At 43.2% G+C, this 21,879-nt stretch overlaps 1 protein-coding gene across 4 annotated transcripts in view; it reads left to right on the top strand.

Moving 5' to 3' along the window:
- Cdk5rap2 (CDK5 regulatory subunit associated protein 2) overlaps positions 1-21,879 on the top strand; it is a 210,533-nt gene that overhangs the window by 7,819 nt on the left and 180,835 nt on the right. For all 4 annotated transcript variants that reach the window (XM_023701591.1, XM_023701590.1, XM_023701589.1 and 1 more), the window contains exons 2-3: positions 2,052-2,119; positions 4,838-4,905. In XM_023701591.1, coding sequence (XP_023557359.1) covers positions 2,052-2,119; positions 4,838-4,905 — 136 coding nt within the window. The remainder of the gene's footprint in view (positions 1-2,051; positions 2,120-4,837; positions 4,906-21,879) is intronic.

Here is a 21,879-nt window from a genome sequence, read left to right as displayed (position 1 = left end):
GCCCCCTGGTGGGCTGAGCTGGCCACACACACACACACACACACACAATAAATAAATGTAATAAATAAAAATAAATAAATATTAAAAAAAAAAAAGGGAAAGGGTGTTGTCGAACTGAAGTACAGGTAGCTGACTCTCAAAGACCATTTCAAGAGTTGAACAGTTACAAATCTTTGGCTTTGCCTGTGGGGTAGTTTCCGGGTGTGACTGAGCTTGGCTTGAGTTGTGGATGGACATTTAAGCCTGTCTAAGAGCATGTAATGGCTGTGGTGGAGAAAACCCCAGATTAAGGGCATGGGGCTGACTTGAGGTGAAGGCTGGCCAGTAGGCTGGTACGTGAGCTTGGGTCTCTGACCATTTGTGAAAGGCGGAGGTTGAAGCTGACTTTCATTTTTAAAATTAAGTTTAAAAAATGGAGGGCCGGCAAGATAGTTCAGTTGTCTAAGGTGACTGCTTAAGCAAGCATAGGCAGGCGCAGGGGACTGTGGTTGGATCCCCGGCACCACATGTTGTGCCAGCCCCACCCTCAGGGCAGGCTGAGCTGCCCCCCCCCCCATGGAATGATGCTTATGGGAGAAAAATTGAAGATTATAGAAAATTAAATAGGAAACATCTCTCATTTTTCTATACATGATTAAAATATTTTAGTGTATCTCCTTTGTCTTGTTATGTTTTTATGGCCCACCTAGTTCCAAAAAAGGATTTGGGATGATTTTAGTGTCTATGTATATATATTTATTTTTCATGTTTGAGGCTACATTCTATTTCAGTTTTTCCAGTTATCTTTTTTTTCTGGTACTAAGGCTGAGACCTTCACATATGCTAGGCAAGCATTCTGCTCTGAGCTACTTCCTCAGCCTCCAGTTATCTTCAAAGCACACACATTCTATATAATCATTTTCCTGATGTTGAACTTTTATGAGCTTTCCAGTCTTTTGCTTCAGAACCTGAAGGTCTCATTCTCCCGCCAGAGCTTGGTGATTGGGGAAAAGTTTCCAAGGAGCACAATGCATTTGGAGTTAGAAACAGCCAAGAGCAAACTGCCAGTGAGTGAAGCCCATCAATGTTCAGCTCCTGATGTCCAGGGGCGGGGGGGGGGGGGGGGAGAGAAGTGTTATTGGGGGTTAGGTTCTGAACTTGGGTTTTTGCTGCTCTGTGACTCTGACTGGAATACTGGAGTTGTTTGGGCTTCAGAGCCTGCTCTTTAAAAATACACAGACCCTCAGGGAATTGGGCAGGTCTAACAGCGGTAAGTATTGTATAAGTTATAAATCACAATATGTTTCACAGTGACAGCGACATTCTGCTCCCATGTATGTAGTACCCACAGTGTGCTGGGTGCCATGCTGAGCATTTCTTGCTTAGCATTTCTCTGTGAAATAGCTGCTCTTCTCCTTTAGAGCCGAAGATGTGAGGCTTGGAGAGGTCCGTGCAGCGCTTAGACAGATTGGGAGGAGTTTCTGTTATGCCAAATCATACCACCTGTATGGCTTATTTTTCAGTCATTGTCTCTGAATCTACATTGTACCTGTTTATAGGATTCAACCAGTACAACATCTTGGACCAGTCCATTCTGCATTTTTGTTTGGCATTCATAAAACTTTGGATGGTGTTGATACACGGTAATAATAACAGTGAGAGTAATATGTATCACATGTTTAGTGTTTACTATGTGCTAGCTGTTTATGCGCATTAACATTTAGCTGCATTAGCATGATATATTCATCAGACAGAGGATGCTTTAAGACTTGGAGACCTCAGTGGCTTGAACTTGGCACAGTACCTCTGCACCTAGTGTGTATTCAGCACACAGCGTTTGCTGTATGAATGAGTGAATGGGTGTGCTGCGGGTCTCCAGCTACTGAGCGTTAAAGCTGGGACTAAGCCCCAAAGTCTGAGGTCTTAGGCTCTGCCCTTCATGCCTCCCAGGTGGCTTAGCTGTGTGGCCCACGTGACCTGGCCTGCTGGTTGTCATCTGCAGTCTGGGCATGCTTAGCTGTCTCTGTTGTTCAAAGACCCTCTCATCTCTTTTCCTGTGTGTTCTCTTCTAGTGGCCTTGTACCCCCTTTACCAGATGACCTGGATGGCATCAGCCCCAGTGCTGCGTTGGGAAATGGAAGTAAGTGTACACTGCCTGGGGATTCTCTTGAGGGAGAACGAGGGGATGGACAGTAGTGGGAGCACCTTGCGGCCTGGGACTGGGCTTCCAGGTCTGGGGTCTGGAGCTTCCTTGTCCTGGCGCACAGTGGCTACACAGCATTTTACGTCCTGTGTTGTACTGATTTGCTCTCCCCCTGCTTTCACAAGCACTGGACTGCGGGAGTTAATGGACTGGACTAGGTGTTTTTTCCACTACCAATCCCGTAGGGTTCAGCCAGTGTTTGCTGTACTGAATGACTTGGGGGAGGCCGACGTGGAATTGCTGAGCAGACCTGGTGTGGGGCTGCTGTGGCTCTCCACTGGCGAGTGCCTGGAGGCCCAGGAAAGCTGCCGCCTGGCTTTTGTGTGCCAAGGCCTTCCTGGCAGGCTGCTGGGCTCCAGTTGCGGGTTGAGGTCCACATTCCTACACGGGCCTGCCCTTTGGACGAATAGCTGCTGAGGCCATAGGAGACGTTGCTGAGTAAATAAGTAATGTAATATATTTAAGCAGGATTATTAGGAGACTTTGCAGTTTGGGTTTGGCTGAGCATGCCTCATACTTTTCATTGTGAGATCAAGGGAATGCTGTCCCAAGTTTCTGTATGGGTAGTGCTAATAATTAGCCTATTGGAATATCTCAGAGATATTTTGACTTGTGTGTTTTTTTTTTCCCCCTCATCTCCGAAGTGAGATATGTAGAAAGAAGCTTTGGTTCATCTCCTTCATGCCAGACTCAACTCAGCACTAGGCTCCACCTTCATTACCTTCTAGCTAAGAACACAGAGTTAGGTGAAGGTGTATGTCTGTGTTGGGTGTGAGGAGGTGTCGCGTGTTGAGGGCGGGTATGAGAGGGTTACGTGGATGGGTCAGGCAACAGTGTCCTGAGAGGCCAGCGTTGGAGCTGAGGCTGAACTAAGGCCTAGGTAGGCATAAAGGAGGGGGCAGAATCTTGGATGACAGGACAGGTGGCAGAGCAGCCTGAACAGGAACAAGAACCCCCTGCACCCTCTGTGCCCTCCAGTCTGGTGTGCAGGGATTTGCACAGTCTGCCCAGGCCCCTCCTCAACCTCTTTCTGCTGAGTGGTTTTCAAAAACCATGCCCACTCCCACCTTTGGGCTTTTGTCTGGGCTGTTTGCTGGGTGCTTCATCAGCCTGGTGCCTGCCTCTGTTTTTTTAGAATTTAGCTCAAAGCTCCTTCTTTGACTTACTTGGTTATGCTTTTCTTGGAACATTATACATTTCACTTCATTTTATTTATTCCTGTTGGTGACTTTTAAAATATCCAGAGTCAAACCAGTTCTCATCCACTGACACTGCAGAGCACCAGGGTCTCTAGCCTGGATTATCCTCTTATTCTCCTGACTGGAACTTTTGTTTTTCTCCCAAGTTCTTATGGTCTGTTCTCCGCCAGGCAGCCAGAGGGAGCCTGGAGCAACGTGAGTCTTCTGCTACTCCTTCCCTCCAGATCTCTTGCTCCAGATCCACCAGTGGCTCCTCATCCTTCGTCCAAAACCCCTCGCAGTTCCTCTTCCTCTGCGCCCTTTGTTGGTTGGTCTCCAGCCATTGCCTCTTCTTAGACCCCTGCACATGCTCTGACCCAGGTTCTCCGCACCTGGAGCGGTGTTCTCCAAGTAACAGGCTACTTCCCTGCAAGCCTGCACAGGGTGGCCTTCTCAGTGAGACCATCCTTGGTGGCCTTATGTAAACTTGCAGTCTACTCCCCACCTCTGGATTTCCCATCTTTGTTCATTTTATTTTTCTCCATAGCATTTACCTTGAGTGTATTACCCAGCTGCCGCCTTATTTTACTTATTGTCTGTCTGCTTCCTCTAGAGTAGGAACTCTTGTTTCCTGATGCGGGCACATCGAGAAAGCTGCCTGGCAGAGAGAAGGCCCTCTGCGGCTCTGATGGGGAGTCAGTGGGTTCATTTACTCCACGCGTATTTACAAAGCACCTGATGGTACCAGGTACTCTGCTCTGCGTGAATAGTAATTCGCTTTCCTGCTTGTGTCTGGCCCACTTGCTTAGGAAGGGTCAGTGTCTCCTTCCCCATTGCTTCTCCGGCACACAGGATAGTGCTTCGTGCAGAGGAGGTGTCTAATAAATGTCTGTGGAATTCAGGAAGCTGTGGAGAGATTGCAACCGCAGTTTTCACTCAAAACAGAGGTCAGCAGTTTCCCTCCCACTGCCTGCTTTTGGGAGTAAAATTTTATGGGAACGTGGCCACTTTATGGGTTAGCTATGGCTGTTTTGTGCTGTAGCTGAGGAGTTGTGTAGCTGGTGACAGATTTTAGGCTTTGTGTGTGGCCTGTAAGGCTGGAATATGCATTGTCTCGTGTTTCAAAGAAGTTTGCCAACTCCTGTGTCAAGGTGCTTCGATACAGTGCTTTGTTACCAGCGCGTGAAGGTGAGGACACTCGTGTCGGGGCAGTCTGTTTCACCATGTGCCCAGCGCCTTTTCTGGGTTCATCCCCTGACACACATTTACACTGGGGAAAGTTGGAGTAATTTGTCAGCATTTGAAGTAACATGGCTCCGAGCTGTCTCCGGTCTCAAGCCCATAAAGCACAACAGGCAGAAAATGCCAACAGGGTACACGGCGGAAACGTCTCAGGTTTTCTCTACTCTAGGGTAGTCCTTAGCGACAGTGTCTGTGTGCCATGACATTTTCTGTGCTCTGTTTTGCCTTTTTATAGTGCTCCCAACTGCGTCAGAAGAAAAGGTGTCTCCTACCAGAGTGCGGAACATGAAGGACTTTGAAAATGTAAGTGGATGTGATAGCAGATTAGTGTTCCTGACAGATCATCCCTGCTGCTGCTGGCCAGCCAGATGCAGGAGGAGCTGCGATTCGTGAGGACGAAGCTGGGTGACATGGGGGTGGGAGGGACGGACACCAGGGCCTGGGCGCTCTCCGTGGGCTCCCCGTACCTACAGTCAGCCACTGCTGCCTCTTGACAGGGTCAGCTGGTTCCAGCTTTGGGCCTTGGCGTATTTCTGGTGTCCTGAAGATGAGGAAGTGACACGATCGAGGAGAGCTAACATTTCTCAAGGGCCTCCCAATAATGGAAGGCATGTGGTGTGTGGCCCCCGGTTGTTGTTTGGTATGACTCTTGAGGTATTTTGTATTTCTTTCATATAGCCCCATTTTGGAGAGAAGGAATCCTAGGAGGAGGAGAGACCCATTTGTTGTCATATAATGGAGGGGGCGGGGCTGGGATTTGCTTCCAGGTTTTTAGTGATTCTCCAGCCATTGTGGTTTGCCCTGCTGTGTGTGTCCTGTTCACCCTGGAGCGTTGCTGTTGAGTGCAGTGTGAGCAGCCTGCGCAGTGCTGTGTGGCAGTTGTCTGCGCATGGATTACTTGGTGACAGATTTGGCTTTTGATTCTTAATGTCTTCCAGCATTGTGTCTTTCATTTGTTAATGGAGGGGGTTTGTTGTCAAGTAGTAGGAAAATAAGGTTATTTTCCCAATTCCAATTCTCTTTAACAAGTTACCTGCTCAGCGCTCTAATTTATCTTGGGAAGAATTAGACCCTTTTTCATTTGTAACCAAACGGAATCCATACCCTGCAAGACACAGGAGATATTTATCAGAGACAAGACGGAGGACACAGAGAAGGGCGCTCCACAGTTATGTTTGTCTCTCCCCAGTTGTCTTTACAGAACAGAGTGGTGCTGTCTCTGGATTTAATTTAGAGTACTCATTACTGCTAATAGTTATCTGCAAACCACCAGTGACCAATTGAAGAAATGACTTGTCAGATCTCTAATGGAAACAAGTAATTTCTGAGCTCTGAGTTGTTATAATTTCAGCAGTACAATGCGATCTATGTCGTGGGGTCTGGGGCCTCAAATGAATGAGATTTGATTATTCCACATCGTGTATAATTAAAATATGCTCTGCTGTTAAATGGTTGTTCCTGTTTTATCATAAGAGTAATAATAGCTCCTGTTTATGGAGCGCTTGCTCTGAGCTGAGCATTTTGTGTAAGTTCTTTGTTATATTCCTTTAATATTGAAGCAGCTTTCTGATATAGAGAGCTTCTACTTGTTTTTGAAGGGCACAGTTTTAAATTTCATTTCTAGATGGGAAAATTTAATAGAATTGTAAAATTTTGGGTCCACGTTTTGTTGTCTGCCTTTTGAACTGGAACAAGTCCCCAATCCTAGTCTTTCTCACATTCAGGACAAACGAGACTCAGGATGTGAAGTGGCTGTGCTGTTCCGAGACAGCCTGTGCTGCCGGAGGGCTGCGGCGTGCAGAACCAGACCGCCTGCGTGCCCGCTTCTGCCTGGTGCCCTTGGGCTGTGCTGTGCTTGCTTCACCTTGCACAGGGGCGCAGAGGTGGTGCCGCTCACAGAGCCCTTGGGATCAGGGCAAGTGCAGCGGGACCCCTGGCGGGAGCGCAGCCCCATGTGCGTGGCCTCTCCTTGTTACTGTGCTCTCCCCTCTCTGGTTCAAGCTCCTCTTGCCCAGGCTGCTCTTGATGGCCCCAGTTCCCCTCTGCTTGAAGGTGAGGGAGAGCCTTCTATGCCAATACATTTTAGGATTTATGTTTTTTCTTTATGACTGTGGTCCTTTGGCTGCTGTTAGGTTTTTATGGTATTAATATCTTTTATTGTAGCATTTTCGAGAGCAAATTCTGCAGCTGAAATTGAAATGACCACACTGTTTTCAGTGTCTCCCTTTTAGGTCTTTTGTCAGTCACTGACATTTTTCATTTGGTCCCAGCTTCATATAGTAGCTCAGGCCGTAGATCTCCCTGTAGTAGGAGACTGAGCTTTCTGTGGGATGTTATAGGAAATGCCTTTGGCAGCTAAAGCTAACTTGTTTCTTGTACTGAGAATCGAACTCAAGACCTTGGGCTTGCCAGCCAGGCACTGTGGCACTGAGCTACATCCCTTACACTCAGCATGTATATTAAAAGAGGCTAGATGTAGAAGAGAAACATATTATTCTTCTGCTCCAGTCATTGGCGGTTGCATTTAGTCCCCAAAGAGTTAGAGTCATCGTACTGTGGTGTGCATGCACACCCACATTTATAACAGCACAACTTATAAGATCTAAATCTCAGAAGTAGCCTGTCTGCCCATCAACGATGGACGGGTAAAGAAAACAAGGTCTTTATACACAGTGGAGTATTACTGTGCCACGAAGAAGGATCAGCTTAAGTAACTGGAAGCATCTTGAGACCATAATACTAAGTGAAATGAATCAGACAGGCCCTTAACTATGGTGTGGTTTTTCCTGTATGAGAAACTTAAAATACAAATAAAAGAGCAAAGTAATAGAGAGACGGTAGGAAATAGGGACATGTCTTTCAAATGGGATGGGGAGCAAGGGGTGGAGGGAGGGGAAGGGGGATGGAAAAGAATGAAGAGAGAAATAGAAAGCGCTTTCGCAAATGGGAAGGGCACCAGAAGTTGGAAGGAGCAGGAGACCTAGGAGAGGGGTGAAAGAGCGACTAGGCTGTGTCATGTAACGGTAAGTGTAGGCGTTCTGTGCTACAAACGTTACTAATTAAAAAAAAGGTGGGTGCAGTTAGTGTGGGCTGAGAAGGCGCAGGCCCTCTGTGCTGCTGCACAAGCCCAGCTGTGCGTGAGCACTTGCCCGCGCGTGTCCCCAGGCCGGTCTACCTGCGGGGGGCCTTGGGAGTCTCAGGGCGTGGAGACCAGGTGTGTTGCCCTGTCAGGAGGCTCAGTCTGGTTGGGGTGGGAGAGAGGAACCTAACAGTGATAAAGTGGGGGAAGAACCAGGTGCTCTGGGCCCTCCGCGGGACAGGGAGGTCGGCCCCTAGGGACAGGCAGACAGGCCTGGGCCGGCCTCGAAGGCGCACTGGCGCAGGACTGAGCGAGCGCAGCAGCGCCAAGAGCTCAGGGAGTTAAGCTCCCTTTGGCAGCCGTGAGGCTCCATGAGGGAAACGACCCCCAAGCAGGCAGGGGCCGGACCCTGCAGCTTCCTGAATGTGGCACTGCTTGCTTTGAGTTTTGTCTGAAGGTGAAAGGAAGCCAGTGATGGGTTTACTCTTGGGAGGAAAGTGACCAGAAGCACGCTTTCAGAGCTTGCCTAGGCCTGCGCCCATGAGGAAAGGGCTCGGAAGATGGGGGAGTGAAGCTGCTGGCACGGTGATGAGTAAAAGCTGCTGTGAGGGGGTGGGCCAGAGGGAGGAAGCTGGAGCCAAGGGGCTGCAGTCATCCAGGGACTCACAGAGGAGGACTGGGCATCACACTGGTGGGGCTGCAGCTTCAGGACATCTGGGCTGCTCTTGGACACACCAGCTCTGGGGGCCCTGAGGGCTGGGGTATTTATTTGTTTGATACAGAGTCTCACTATGCAGCTCAAACTTGTAGTGATCCTCCTGTCTCAGCCTCCCCAGCACTGTTATTATAGGTGTGTGCCACTACGCCCTGTTTCTGGGACCAGTATGTCATGTACTGTGGACCAAACCCAGGTCCTTGCGCTTGCCAGGCAGGCTCTTAGAGCACCGAGCTATCTCCCCTCAGGCTGGGGTCTCTTGTGGCTTGAACCCAGGCCTGCTGGCGGGAGTCCTTTGGCTGTCCCCTCTGTGCCTCCTGATGAGTGGGCCTGCCTTTGGGTCTTTGACCTGGTGACCCACTGTCCACGGTCCTCCTGAGAAGTGGGTGTAATCACTTGTGTGGAAGGCCTGGTGGGTGGTGGGAAGCTGGTGAGTTGGTGAGTCCGTTTGGTGTTCACTAGGTGCCTCCTCACTGGCCCTTTCTGGGTGGCAAAGTCCTGGGGAGCACCCGTGGTGAAGGAGGCCTAGTCGAGGTCATGTTCTGTGGAGCCCCGTGCTCTGCTGTGGACTGTTGTGGGCACTGACATCTTTTTTGTTTTTGGAGTTTGGACTGAGGAATGTATAGAGCCTGTTGAGGTATAACCAGTCTGGGAAGCTGCCTTTATCAATATATAGAATGGTTTAATTCTGGCTTTTGACAGAGAATGACATGGTTAGTTTTTCATTTTAATACTAATGGAAGACATTATTTAGTGACCAAAATATTTCATAAGAATGTGCATTAAAATGAATGGGTTGGATCGTAATTTACATAATTGCCTATTGTGGGACATTTCAAGTTGTTGCTCATTTATCCCTATTACAAACAAAGCTATAATACGTGTCCTTGTGCATTTATCTTTTTCCAGTTAGGTTTTTTCTTTCTGTTTTTTTTTTTTTTGGGGGGGGGTAAATTTCTTGAAATGGGCTTTTTGGCTGTCAAAGATTTTATGTGTAAACTGTATGTCAGGAACAGTAGACACTTCAACGGAAGATTGATTTTGAGTGGATTCTCTCTGAAGAGGGAGGGTTGGGGAAACCCTCAGCCAGGTATGGCTAAAACATTTGTCATATCCTCTTCCTACCCAGATCTCTGTGTGTTTGTCCTTTCTGGACTTTTTTATTCCCTGATACCTGCAGATGATGGTGTTCATGTATTGTGGCCCTCATTCCTGTTGGTTGAAAATTCATGGTCTCAGCTCAGGCCAACTTGGTCTGGCAAGGAGCTTTGAATATTTATTTAAGTGTGCTCTTTGAGCCAGGCTCTGTGACTCACATCTGTAGTGGGAGCACTCAGGAGGCTGAGGCAGGAATATTGCAGTGAGTCTGAGGCTGCCTGTACTACATAGTGAGACTCTGCTTCAGAAAAATCAACCACCAAACAAAAACGTTGCTCTTCGATGTCTGTGTTGTGAGTTACTTATCCATGGAGAGGAGCACCTCCTCTATTTGTACAGCCCTGAAGCCTTCAGAGTGCCATGGTGTATGCGTACAACATGGAGTGGTTGATGATGGGAACTGGGCTTTGGGTCTGGTTTGACACTTTCTGACATGAGTGGTGGCTTCCAGAGCGTCACGTGTGAGGTGGACCACAGTCTTTGATCCGGTTATGGGAGGGGCTCCTGAGCTGTGGCACGGAGTGCCCCTGCCTGCCCCCTGGGCACAAGCTTCTCCTCTGACCTGAAATTCTCCACGGTAGCTTCTGCCCCATCCATTTTTATTTTCTGCTGATCCTTTTATGTTTCTTTGACCTTGAAATTAGATCCTTCCTGTCATGGCCCAGGAGATCCTGCCGCAGTGCTGGGCAGTGCCATGTCTCCCGGAGCCCAGTGTGTGCGCTACTCCCTTTTGCTGTGCTCCAGCCACACCCACTTTTTCTACAGCCACACCCAGGTTGTTTCTGTGCCTGGGATGTCCCCTGTCTCTTGTGTGATGATCTGGCTTCTGGACACTCTTGTCTTGGTGTTTATGTGCCCTGGTTAAGGATGCTGTCCCCAATTCTCTTCCTTAATTTGCTGTTCCCTCTGCTGCCAGGGACTCGATACTCTTTCTGTTTGCCATTGTGTCCTTAACTGTATACTGTTTAACATGTGCCTCCTCTGCTGTATGTCTGGTACCCAGCACCAAACCCAGCAAGGTGCTAGGTGCTTAGTAAATATGTGTTGATTGAATGAAAGTGTGACCCTGTATGAAAAAACAAACCTCTAAGTTTTGATTGCTCTACATATAAAATGGGAAAAATAGTACTTGTCTGATAGGGTTGTGGTGAAGATTAAATAGCATGCCAGGATAGTGCCTGCCATTAGGTCTTCAGTAAACAGGAGGGTGGCTTGTGTGGTTATTGTTAGTCAGGCAGCTAGAGACACTGTAGCCAGGGGGAGACAGACTGTAATGAGTTACAGACCCAGAGTCACAAGGGCAGAATCAGTAATGAGGCAAGGTAAGGCTCAGAGTGGGGAAATGTGGTGGAGTCTGGAACGAGGCAGGAGAGTGTGGACTAGGTGGGATGCAGAACCTGGGAAGAGCTGAGGACCAAGTCCAGCTGGCAGTGAGGGCTGCCACCACTGTCTGTGAAGCTCTCTGCACAACAGGGGCCCTTTGCAGCCTGTGACACATGGGACCACGTTCAGCAAACGGGTGGTGGGGCTGTCTGCTAAGTGTTAAACACAGGAGTGCATCTGGATTGTAGGAGGCCTCCATTTCATGGATTGAGTTCTCCGAGTTCCCATACCTCTGCACGTCCTGGCCATGCCCTCCAAAATCCTAGCCAGATGGCGGACTGGGCAGTGTAAATTTTTACAATCTTTTTGAAGGCCATTTGGAAAGAGATTTTGATAACCATAAAAATAAAATTACTCTTGAGCCCAATAATTGTTTTTGGAAAATTTATCTGAAAGAAACAATCCAATAGAATGAAAAAGCTGTTCATGAAGGTGTTTGTTGCTATATAGTGTGTAATTGTGAAGAATTGACAACAAGGGAAATTAAACACTACATTTGTCATCCCTTTTTTGACTTCTTGCAGTAAATGTGCTGAGTGTATTTCACAGATGAAGAAGTAGACTTTGACAGGATGAAACATCCTGTCTGTGAGCGTGGTTGGTGGAGAAACTGAGAGCAGTCAGATTCGAGATCCTGTCTTTCTGATTGCAAAGCCTTTATGTTGCGCTTTCCATGAAAGTACACTGAATCTACAAATTCTCAGAGAAATCGATTGCCAATAATTGCCAATAATTGATTGCCAATCAATTCAGTGGAATTACTGCGGTGATTTTAAGGGATGATTCTGTGTAATTCGGCAATATCATGAAAATAGTTGATGCACTATTAAGTGAAAGCAATGGAATGTGCAGAGTCACTTATAATTCTACAGAACATGTATATTCATGAGCAAAGGCTGGAAAGCGTGTGCAGAGAGGTGATTTAATAAGGTAGTTATGTTCCAAGCATCATTTGGGTTCAGTTTTAAAAACTCTGCTCTTGGTACAGTTTTGTTAGTAAATAGATATTTGCCTAGTAACAGTGTTCTTGATGATTTGAAGACGTGAGGGAGAGCTTCTGAAACTGCTTCCAAAGCCTCCTCCCTGTTTCACTGACTCATAGGCTGCTGCTGGCGGGCTGTCTTGCATGCCATGTTGTTTACCGGGGCTGAACTTTGAGCAGCAAGAGGGCATGGTCTTCTGTTGTGTCTACTTGAAGCCTAAATGTTTTTGTACTTGCAAAGAAGGTAAAAAATTGATTGTAATCCAGAGATCTGCTTACTGAGGGCGTGCATGAGAAATGGATTTCTATTTAAAGCTGTGCCGCGTTTACTGCTTGCTAGGTGCCAGGCTCTGCCAGGTGCTTAGCTCATTTAGTTGTCACAACAGCCCTGCGAGGTAATTGATTTTATCCTCATCTTATAGATGAGCCAACAGTGGCTCGAAGCTGTTAAATAATCTGCTTCAAGTCACAGCACCCCTAAGGAGCAGCAGCTGTTAGTGTAGCCAGTTACCTCTGGTCTCAGAGCCTGTGTCCTGGCCCTTGTCTTGGGAGAAAGATGGCCTGGTAGGGTGAGCGTCCGCTTTAGAAGCCCCTGCTCTTGCAAGCCAGTGAAAGTAATAGAGTTAGGCGCCTTGCTTCAAATTCAGCTAAGGCAGGGTAGTTGGAGTTGTTCTGACTCTTTTCTTTGCTGTTAAGTTCTTGTTTTTCTTCCTTTGTGGATGCTGCTCAGCTGGGTGTCTTAGTTACTTTTCTCATTGCTAAGATAAAATACCCAACACACAAAATTAAAAGAGGAAAGGTTTATTGTAGTTCATACTTTGTAGAGGTTTCAGTCCATGGTCAGCTGGATCCAAGGCACAGCTGCATGGCAGAGGGGCACCATAGAGGAGAAATAATTCATGGTGTAGCTGGGCAAGCAGAAGGCAGCAAAGCAGTGTAGAAGCAAGCAGCTTCTTTCTGTCCCTTCATATGCCACCTAGGCTGCCAGCCTTTTGGGTGGTGTCACCCATACCCAGGGTGGGGCCCCCTTAATTCCAGCAAAACACAGCATAATCCAGCCATCTTTGAAACTCCCTACCGATGACTGATGACCGCGTGAGGTTTTTTTTTTTTTTTTTGCGGAACCGGGGATTGAACTCAGATCCTTGCGTTTGCCAGTCAAGCGCTTATCCTACTGAGCCATCTCCCCAGCTCCTTGCATGATGTTTTGTAGGGACATCTAGATACACGTCATAACAGTAGGTAAGGCTAGTGTTGATGGACAGTGGGGTAAGAAGAAGCCAGAACAACTGGCTAGAAATGCCCCCAAATCCTTCCCCTCTCCATCTTCGGAAAATCCTATCCCATAATCATGTTGGGCTAATTCCCGTTTCAGATGGCTGCAGCTCCACAGTAACACTTAGGTTCCAAGGCCTGGTATGTGGCAAACACAGCCCTTGCATTAGCTTATGTTTGAGCATTCACTTTCTAAGTCATTTATGGTGGGTTTTATATTTTAGGGTGTTTATTCCTACTGTGTGGCAAGCTGTATTCAGTTCTTCCAATTCAGTTTAATTTTTTTTTTCTTTGAACTTGTTTCTTCTAAAGGGAAAAGAACACATGAGAGAAACATTATGGTTTAAATTCTTTGGCTGTGCCAGGCACCATCCTAAAATTCTGATTCAGTTCCTTGAATCCTTATAATGGCTCAGCAAGATAGTTATTATTATAATCAATTTTTTTATAGCTAAATGAATTGAGGCCAATAGACAGAGTGAACTTGACTATGGTCATAGCAGTAAGATAGTGTAGATAGGGTAATTCCATAATTAATTTATTCATCTAGCAGTGTTGGTTGAGCATCTAATGGGCTCTAAATACTGTGTTAAACCTTTGAGGAAATAATCATGAAAGATTAAGTCCTTGCCTGCAGAAATGGGTTATTGTCATGTAACAAACACAATAAGAAATAAGAAGCAGGTCTAGCCAGAAAATGAGATCAGCATGTTACAATGATTTGGCGGGAGTTGGGAGACGGGGACCACTGGAAATTAGGTTGTTGGTGACACTGGAGCCAAGAAGGAAGGGATGAGACCCAGCCCCCTGGCAAGTGCTGCTGGGAGGGCTTTGCAGGGAGATGAGGGCTTAGCTCATTGGAGGGCCAGAAAGAGAGGCTGAAGCTAGAAACTAAACAGGGAGCGAGATGTTACCTTATTAAGCTGGAGAGGCATGCAGGAGCCGTATCACACATTGTATCATCTTTTAATCCCAAGAGTGAAAGGGAAAAAGCAGGGGAGAGCTTAAGCCAGAGAGTGGTATGGGCAGCAACTCTGGAGTGGGGGGAGCTCTCATTGCATCCCGCCTGTGTGCCTCGTGCCATCCCTCCACGCAGCCACTGGCTGTTTAGCAGCCACCTCAGGTTTCACCTGGAATGTAGATGAGATGGGTAGGTTGCCTCCTGTCTTGGGGGAGGGGGAGAAAAGCAGTACCCATCGGTACAGTGTTGAGTGATCATTTCTGTGACAAGGAAAGTAAAGGACACATTGAGAAGGGTGCCCAGGCCAGCCAGAGAACTTTGAGGGAAGCGATCTTAAAATTGACCTCACTGAAAGGATAGTGCTTGTGTCTCTTTATTCATTTGAGGCTGGCTGGTGTTTGCGTGACCTTCTGAAGGCATATTTTCCATTCTTGTAATTTTTAAGCTTCTTTACCTATGAATAGGAAAAACAGTCTTTCAAGTGTTGTTAAGAGTTTTAGCATTGTGCACAATGTGGGCACTCGAAGCAACCTCCATAAATATTTTATTGGTAGCTGACTAATAGAATAAGGTTTCTCTTTATAGGAAGCATCTGGTGGGATAGACTTTCTTGTTTGAATGAATGTTTTATGTGCTGTTTCCTTAAAACATTTAAAAGGAGGCTTTAATGAACCTACCAATTGTTTCTTGTACTGTCCTTGTTAGCAACAAAATTGAAACCTTATGTGCTAACAAGAGGGCCAAAGGCAATTTGAAAACACATTGAATGTAGATCATGCTTATCATTTTCTTTTATCCAGTCCTAAAACTATGTTTATTAAAAAGAACATTGTATGCTGTCACAGTTATTTTTTAAAATGCCAACAAAATATCTGATGAGTATGGATGTAGAAATGTACTCGTGTGCAAGTGTTGCTATTCTTAGTTTGCTGTATTTCATTTTAGTTATCTTTTAAATCAACCTTATTGAAATGTAATTTACATAAAATAAAACTCACTGGTTCTGAGTGTTGGAGAGTATAAACATATCTCCTCCTTTTAACTACTCTGGTAGTAAAGACACATGGGATTGTAGTTTTTTAGTACCTATGCACAGTTCTAGACTGTAACCATCACCACGATCAGAATATAGAACAGTTCTGTAACACCAAAAAATTCGCTTGTTATTTTCCCCTCTTTGTGGTGAAACTCTGTCTTTGCCTCAAACCTCTGGCTACTGATGTTCTGTTTTCTTCATCCCTATAATTTTGCTTTTCCCAGAATGTCACATAAATGGCGTGAGCTAGTGTGTAACCTTTGGAGGCTGCTCTCTTCTGCAGCAGAATGCTTCTGGAGTTCTTCATGTGTTTTGTCAGAGCTGCTCGGTCCTGTCCTCCATATGGCTCAAGATTGTTTATTCACTCACCCTTTGGATGAATGGACTTTGAAGGACATTTAGGTTCATTCTACCGTTTGGTGGTTGATAATAAATCTTCAGTAAAAATGTGTGTTTTTTCAGGATAAGTGTGTAGAAATGAAATTGCTGAGTCATATGGTAAGTGTAGGTTTTTGGCAAGAAACTGCCAGGCTGTTATGTGGTGTGGTTGTGTCAGTGTACATTTCCATGAACGGAGCATGCAAATTCCATTTGTTCCACGTTCTCCTAAGCATTTGGTATTGTCACTTTGGTATTGTAGTTTTAATTTGTGCTTCTGTAAAAGCTAAGGATGTTGAAAATCTTTCCCATCTGTTTATCTTCTGTGAAGTTTTGTTCAAATCTTCTGCCTTTTCTCCCCAGAAAAATTGATTTGTTTTGCCTTGTTTCCTTCCAGTTACATTTTGAGAGTTATTTGTATTCTAGAAACAATTCCTATTTTAGATACGCGATTTACAAATATTTTTTCTCACTGTGTAGCTATCTTGTCTTTTCATTCTCTTAACTGGGTGTTTTTCAGGCCAACTTTCACAGTTTAATGAAGCAGTCTACTGGTTCCCCCACCGCATGGGATCATGCCTTCGGTGTTATATCTAAAGAACTCTTTGTCTTACTCTAGATTCCAATAGTTTTCTCTTATATTTTAAAAAAGTTATGTAGTTTTATATTTTACATCTAGGCCTGTGATTTAATTTAAATAAACTTTCATTTAATTTGTGAAGTTTAGGTTGAGATTTAATTTTTGTAAAAGGATGTTCAATACCATTTGTTGAAAATAAAGACAATTTTTTCTTTGTTGAGTTGTCTGTCCATCAATGATGAAAATAATTTTGGCCATATTTCTGTGGGCCTATTTCAGTATTTTCTATTCTGTTTCATTTCATCCTTCTTTTACCAAATTGCTTTGATTCATCTAATTTTTTTTCAAAGTAAATTTCATAATCAGTATATCTGTATTTATAAAAAAACCCAAAAAACAAAAAAAAACCCTGCTGGGATTTTGAATGGAAAGGTGTCAGATCTATAGATAAGTTTTAAGAGGATTGACATCTTTATTAAATTGAGTCTTTTCATCCATTAATTTGAGGAGCATGTATTATAGGTTTTATTAGGTTTATACTTAAGTAATTTGCTTTTGGAGCTATTATAAGTGGTCAGTTAAACAATTCAGCTTTTGGTTATTCATTGGTAATATATTAAAATATGATAGATATTGTGTGTTGACCTTGCCAAATAAGGAGCTTATTTTGTATATTCATTGTATTTTGTTTCTTTTCTTTTTTTTTTTTTTTTGTATTTTAGGGAAGGGTCTACAGGGTGTTCAGGGTCTCACTACTAGATCAGACTCGTACTGATCTGCGTGCGCCCCCATGTCCAGTCTCAATTGCCATCTCAGCACGCCCTAGGGGCAGGGCCGGCAAGGCAGGCTGGGGCTTGAACCCTGGTACCTGTGTCTGTCTAAGCAGGAGCTTTAGCCCGCTGAATGATCTGGCCAGCCCTTTTTCGTTCTACTGAGCTATACCCCTAGCCCTCTTTTATTCTTGATATTGATAATTTGTATGTATATCTTTTATCTTTGATAGCCTTGCCAGAGAGTTATTTAAAAATCGCTTACTGATCACTTGAATTAACTGACTTTTAGAATTTATTTTTCTGTTTTCTATTTGTGAATTTGATCAGATAATTTGAATTATCTGATTTTTGCTCTGATGCTATTATATCCCTCATTTATTTGACATTTATTTTGTTCTCTTTTCTTTTGAGGAAGACTAAATCATTGTTTTTAGACCTTTGTTTCTAAAATGTTAGACAGTATACACTGCCCCTAATGCTGATTTAACTGCATCCTTTAAGTTGTGATATATTGTGTTTTCATTTTAGTTTAATTCAGAATGTCTTCTAATTTCTTTTGAGGCTTTTTCTTTGATCCATGGATTGTTTAGACATGTGTTGCTTAATGTCCAAGTATTTGGGGATTTTTCAGTTTTATTTATTTACTCTTAGTTTAGTTGTATTATGGCCAGAGAACATAGTTTGCTTTCATTTCTTCCAAATTTGTTAAGATTTGCTTTATGACCCAAGGAATCTTGGCAAATGTTTTATGCTCATTGTAGTTATTGAGTAGTGTTTCATAAATATAAATTAGATCCTGTTACCTGATAGCATTATTGTTCAGTTCTTCTATATTCTTGATTTTTGGTCTACATCTATGGATTAATGAAAGAAGAGTGTTCATGTTTCTAATTGTAATTGAAGATTTGCCCATTTTTCTTTTCTACTAGTTTTTACTTTATAAATTTGAAGGTGTGTATAATGTGAGGCATATACACATTAGGATTATTTTTTCCTCATTGTTATATAGTGTTTTCTTTTGTCCTTGAATAATTTTCTTTGTTCTGCAATCTACAGTTTCTGATGTTAATAGCCATGTTAGCTTTCTCTTAATTAGTGCTTTCATGGTATATCTTTTAAAATTCTTTTAATTTTAACCACTTCTATTATGATACTTAAATTCCTAATATATAGCATGAAATTTTTTTCTTTAAATCTATTCTCATGTTCTCTGTAGCATAGAATGTTTATCTCATTTACACTTAACATATCAATATATTGTGATTTAGGCCTACCATTTTCTTACTTGTTTTCTGTTTTTCCATTCAAACCTCTTTTGGATTATTTTCATACTCCATTTAAGTTTCTCTGATAAATTTTTGAATATATCTCTTTGTGTCATTTATTTAAAAACTATTAAAAGATTTTAGTGATTGCTTTAGGGATTACAAAGTATGAATATAAGTACACACACACACACACACACACACACACTAAACTTTTTATTTTATCATAAGGAAAATGTAAAAATGTTACTACCACCCACCTCCAATATGTTACACTAGACTACACTGTAGTTTTGTTTTTGACTGTCATACATGTTTTAGAGACCATTTTTTTTTTTTTTTTTTTTTTTTTTACCAGCGATCAAACTCAGGACCTTGCATTTGCCAGGCAAACACTTATTCAACTGAGCTATCTCCCTGGCCCCTTAAAGACCATTTTGTATCTGTATATACAAAATAGTTAGGATAGATATACAGCTACTTTCTTTAATTAAATGAGAAGAAAGATTTGTACTGATAGTATTTGGACAGGATATCATGTCTGCATCTTGTACTATGAATAACCACTATGAAGTCAACAATATGCAATGTATTAATTAAACTCATTGCTATTTGTTTCTCAATAAAATTAATTTAAAAAAGAAAAGCATACTGAAGTGTATCACAATCAGTATCCTGCAGATAGCAATAAGAAGTAAAAAAAAAAAAAAAAAAAAAAGAATTTTGAGCTTTTCATTTAAATCAGTTCTCTGAATAGCTGCCCAAATATTTACAATTTGTTTTTATTTTTCTTCCCTCCCCCACCCACTTTCTTCCATTTTTAAAGTTCTATCCCTTTTGCTGTATTTCTGTTTAGTCAGAAAAACGTTGCTTTATCGTTGCTTTTTATTTTAAATGACATTATTATTATGTTTTTTGAGACGAGATCTTGCTATGTACTTAGGGCTGGACCTCAGCTCACTGCGCAGCCCAGGCTGCCATGATCCTGTGGCGACTGTCCTGCCTCAGCCCCTGACCCCTGGAGTCACAGGCATGCGCCACCACACCCGGGTACTTTCTTTTTATAACAGATTTATTGCTGATGAATCAGCTTTTTGCATTATAAAATGTCTTCATTTTATCTTTATTCCTCAAGGATAGTTTAAGTGGATATAAAATTCTGGCATAACTTTTTTTTCAGTTCTTTAAAAAATGTTGTTCCACTACCTTTGGCCTCTGTGGTTTTGATGAGAGGTCTGCTGTTGTTTGACTCATTGTCCCTTTCCTCACATACAAGGTGCCATTTTTCTCAGGCTGCTTTTAAGAGTTGCTTTTGGTCTCTTTGGGTTATCCTGTTTGCTCTTCGGTGAGCTTCTTCAGTGTTTTATACCTTTTTCCAAAATTAGAACATTTTAAATTATTACTTCTTTTTCCCTCCCCCTTCCTCTCCCCTCCCCCTCCCCCTTTCCTCCCTCTCCCCCTTTGTCTTCTCCTTTTTTTTTAAGGCAGGGTCTCACTATGCAGTTCAGGCAGGCCTTGTGCTCACTTTTGTAGCCCCCGGGCTGGTCTCGAACTCACGGAGATCCTCCTGGCTCAACCTCCCCAGTGCTGGGATTACAGGCCTGTGCTGCCACGCTTGGTTCTGGGGCCACACAGCAGGTGCCTGCATCCGGGGCTGAGATGGGGGCGCGTTCCGGCATCTAGCACGTGGGGTGGGGGATCAGAATTGGTTTTGTGCTTGTCAGGTAGGTGCTTATGCGTCTGAGCTATCTCTTCGGCCCCTAAATTATTATTTCTTCAAATATTTCTTATGTATTATATTTTTTCTCCTATTTGTCTTTATTCAGGGAGTTTAATGAATGTTGAACTTTTGGGTATTGACTCAGTTTTGTTAAGTTTTTCAAATTTTCTTTTTCCTTTATTTTTGTACTGAACAACTTTCGTTGATATCTCTACAGTTCATCTTCATATTTGGAGACCATCTACTGACTTGTTTTTAATATTGTATTTTTCCGTTTTAAAATTTCTGTTTGGTTCTCTTTTATGCTTTTTGTTCCTCTACTGAAATTTTCTTTCTTCTACTCATTTTAAATCTATATTTTACTGTCTTGGAACATGACATTACATATTACAAGGATCAGTCCATTCACTATAAAGAATTTTACATTTTGTTACAGTCAAATGCATTTACTTCCATTTCACAAAGACCCATGAGATTGATTTCATTATCCTTGTGTTAGAGATGAAGAAACAGAGGCTAAGGGAGGTAACCTGTCCAGAGCTGCGGCATGAAAAAATTAAGACTGGCCTTCATGTTGTCTCCAGAGCCCCTGGTGGTTCTGTTAACTCTGAGAAGTGAGTGTGGGTGGGGACTTTGTGAGTGGAACGGGAGCAGCAGATGCGTGGCTTATAGTGCGGGCAGGCACACTGGGTTTAGGAAAATAGCCCTTGCGATATATAAGCCCACCTTAAAAAAAGTTTGCACTTGGCTATTATTAAATTGTTTGGATTTTTTTATTAAAGAATTTGTGTGGTATAAAATTCAAAATGTAAGTCCAGGCATGGTGATGCATTCCTGTAATCCCAGCATTTGAGGGGTTGAGACAGGAGGTTTGCTGTGAGTTTGAAGCCAACATGGTCTGTAAAATGAGTTCAAGACTAGCCTGAACTTCCTAGTGAAACTCTGTCTCAAACAATCAATCAATTAATTCAAAGATAAAGAGTATACAGTGTATTTCCCAGTGTGTGTCGTTGCATCAAGCCAATAAGCATGCATTTAAGCTTAGCCCCATTTTGTAAATACACAGTGAATTATTTTTTGAGTCACAGTTTTTTGCAGTCAGCACTAAAACTGGCTCCTGTCTAACTAAAACTTCATACCCTTTGATCAATGCTTTTGGTTCTCCATTTATACCCCCTCTCTCCCATCTTTTATTTAAACGATAATATACCATAAGTAATAGTCTATATCAGTAATGGCAAACCAAGCAGTTGAGGCACACACGCCGTAGGTTCGCCACCACTAGTCTGTATCATAGTGTTTTTGTTTAACCCAATGTCTTGGAGAAAATGCTGAATATACGAAGTGGTCTCTTTTATTAGTTCTATAATATATCACTAAGTAGAGATACCACAACTTAACCATAGATTAGTTTACTTTTAATAATTTAAATTAATCCTGGAGTATTGAAGCTCAAAACTTTTTGAAGTATAGCATGCCTGCAGGATGCACACATATGAAAACATTTCAATGAATTATAAAAAACAACACAGCCTAAGGAGAGTCACATGGAGAGAAGACATTCTCTTGGGCTTTCACAGGGAGCAAACTGGTCCAACAATGGCTGTGACTCATCCACATAGCTAACACTTTCAAAGGATCTACAAGCTATGGTACAGGGTTTCAGGGTAAATCCTGAGGGGATTTGACTGACCTTGTCAGATACAAAAATTTCATTTCTTGTTATATAAGTCTTGCTTTATCTTGGTCTTAACCACCCAGCAGAAAAGTATAAAAAACAAGCATAAAAAGTAAAGCCATATTAATATGCTGAGCTGTAAAGGGCTCAAGTCAGCAACTTCTGACCTTACCAGTCTTACAGAAAACCCACTACTATTATGGACTACTGGGCTATATTGGAATATTTTGCTGAATTCACACACCTACAATATTTAAGTGACAATGAAATACCCATCTCTGACAAAACTAAACA

The sequence above is a fragment of the Octodon degus genome, unplaced genomic scaffold (genome assembly GCF_000260255.1).
Source record: "Octodon degus isolate 3935 unplaced genomic scaffold, OctDeg1.0 scaffold00137, whole genome shotgun sequence".
In the NCBI taxonomy this organism is placed as follows: domain Eukaryota; kingdom Metazoa; phylum Chordata; class Mammalia; order Rodentia; family Octodontidae; genus Octodon; species Octodon degus.
This window is presented reverse-complemented; position numbering and strand designations above follow the sequence as displayed.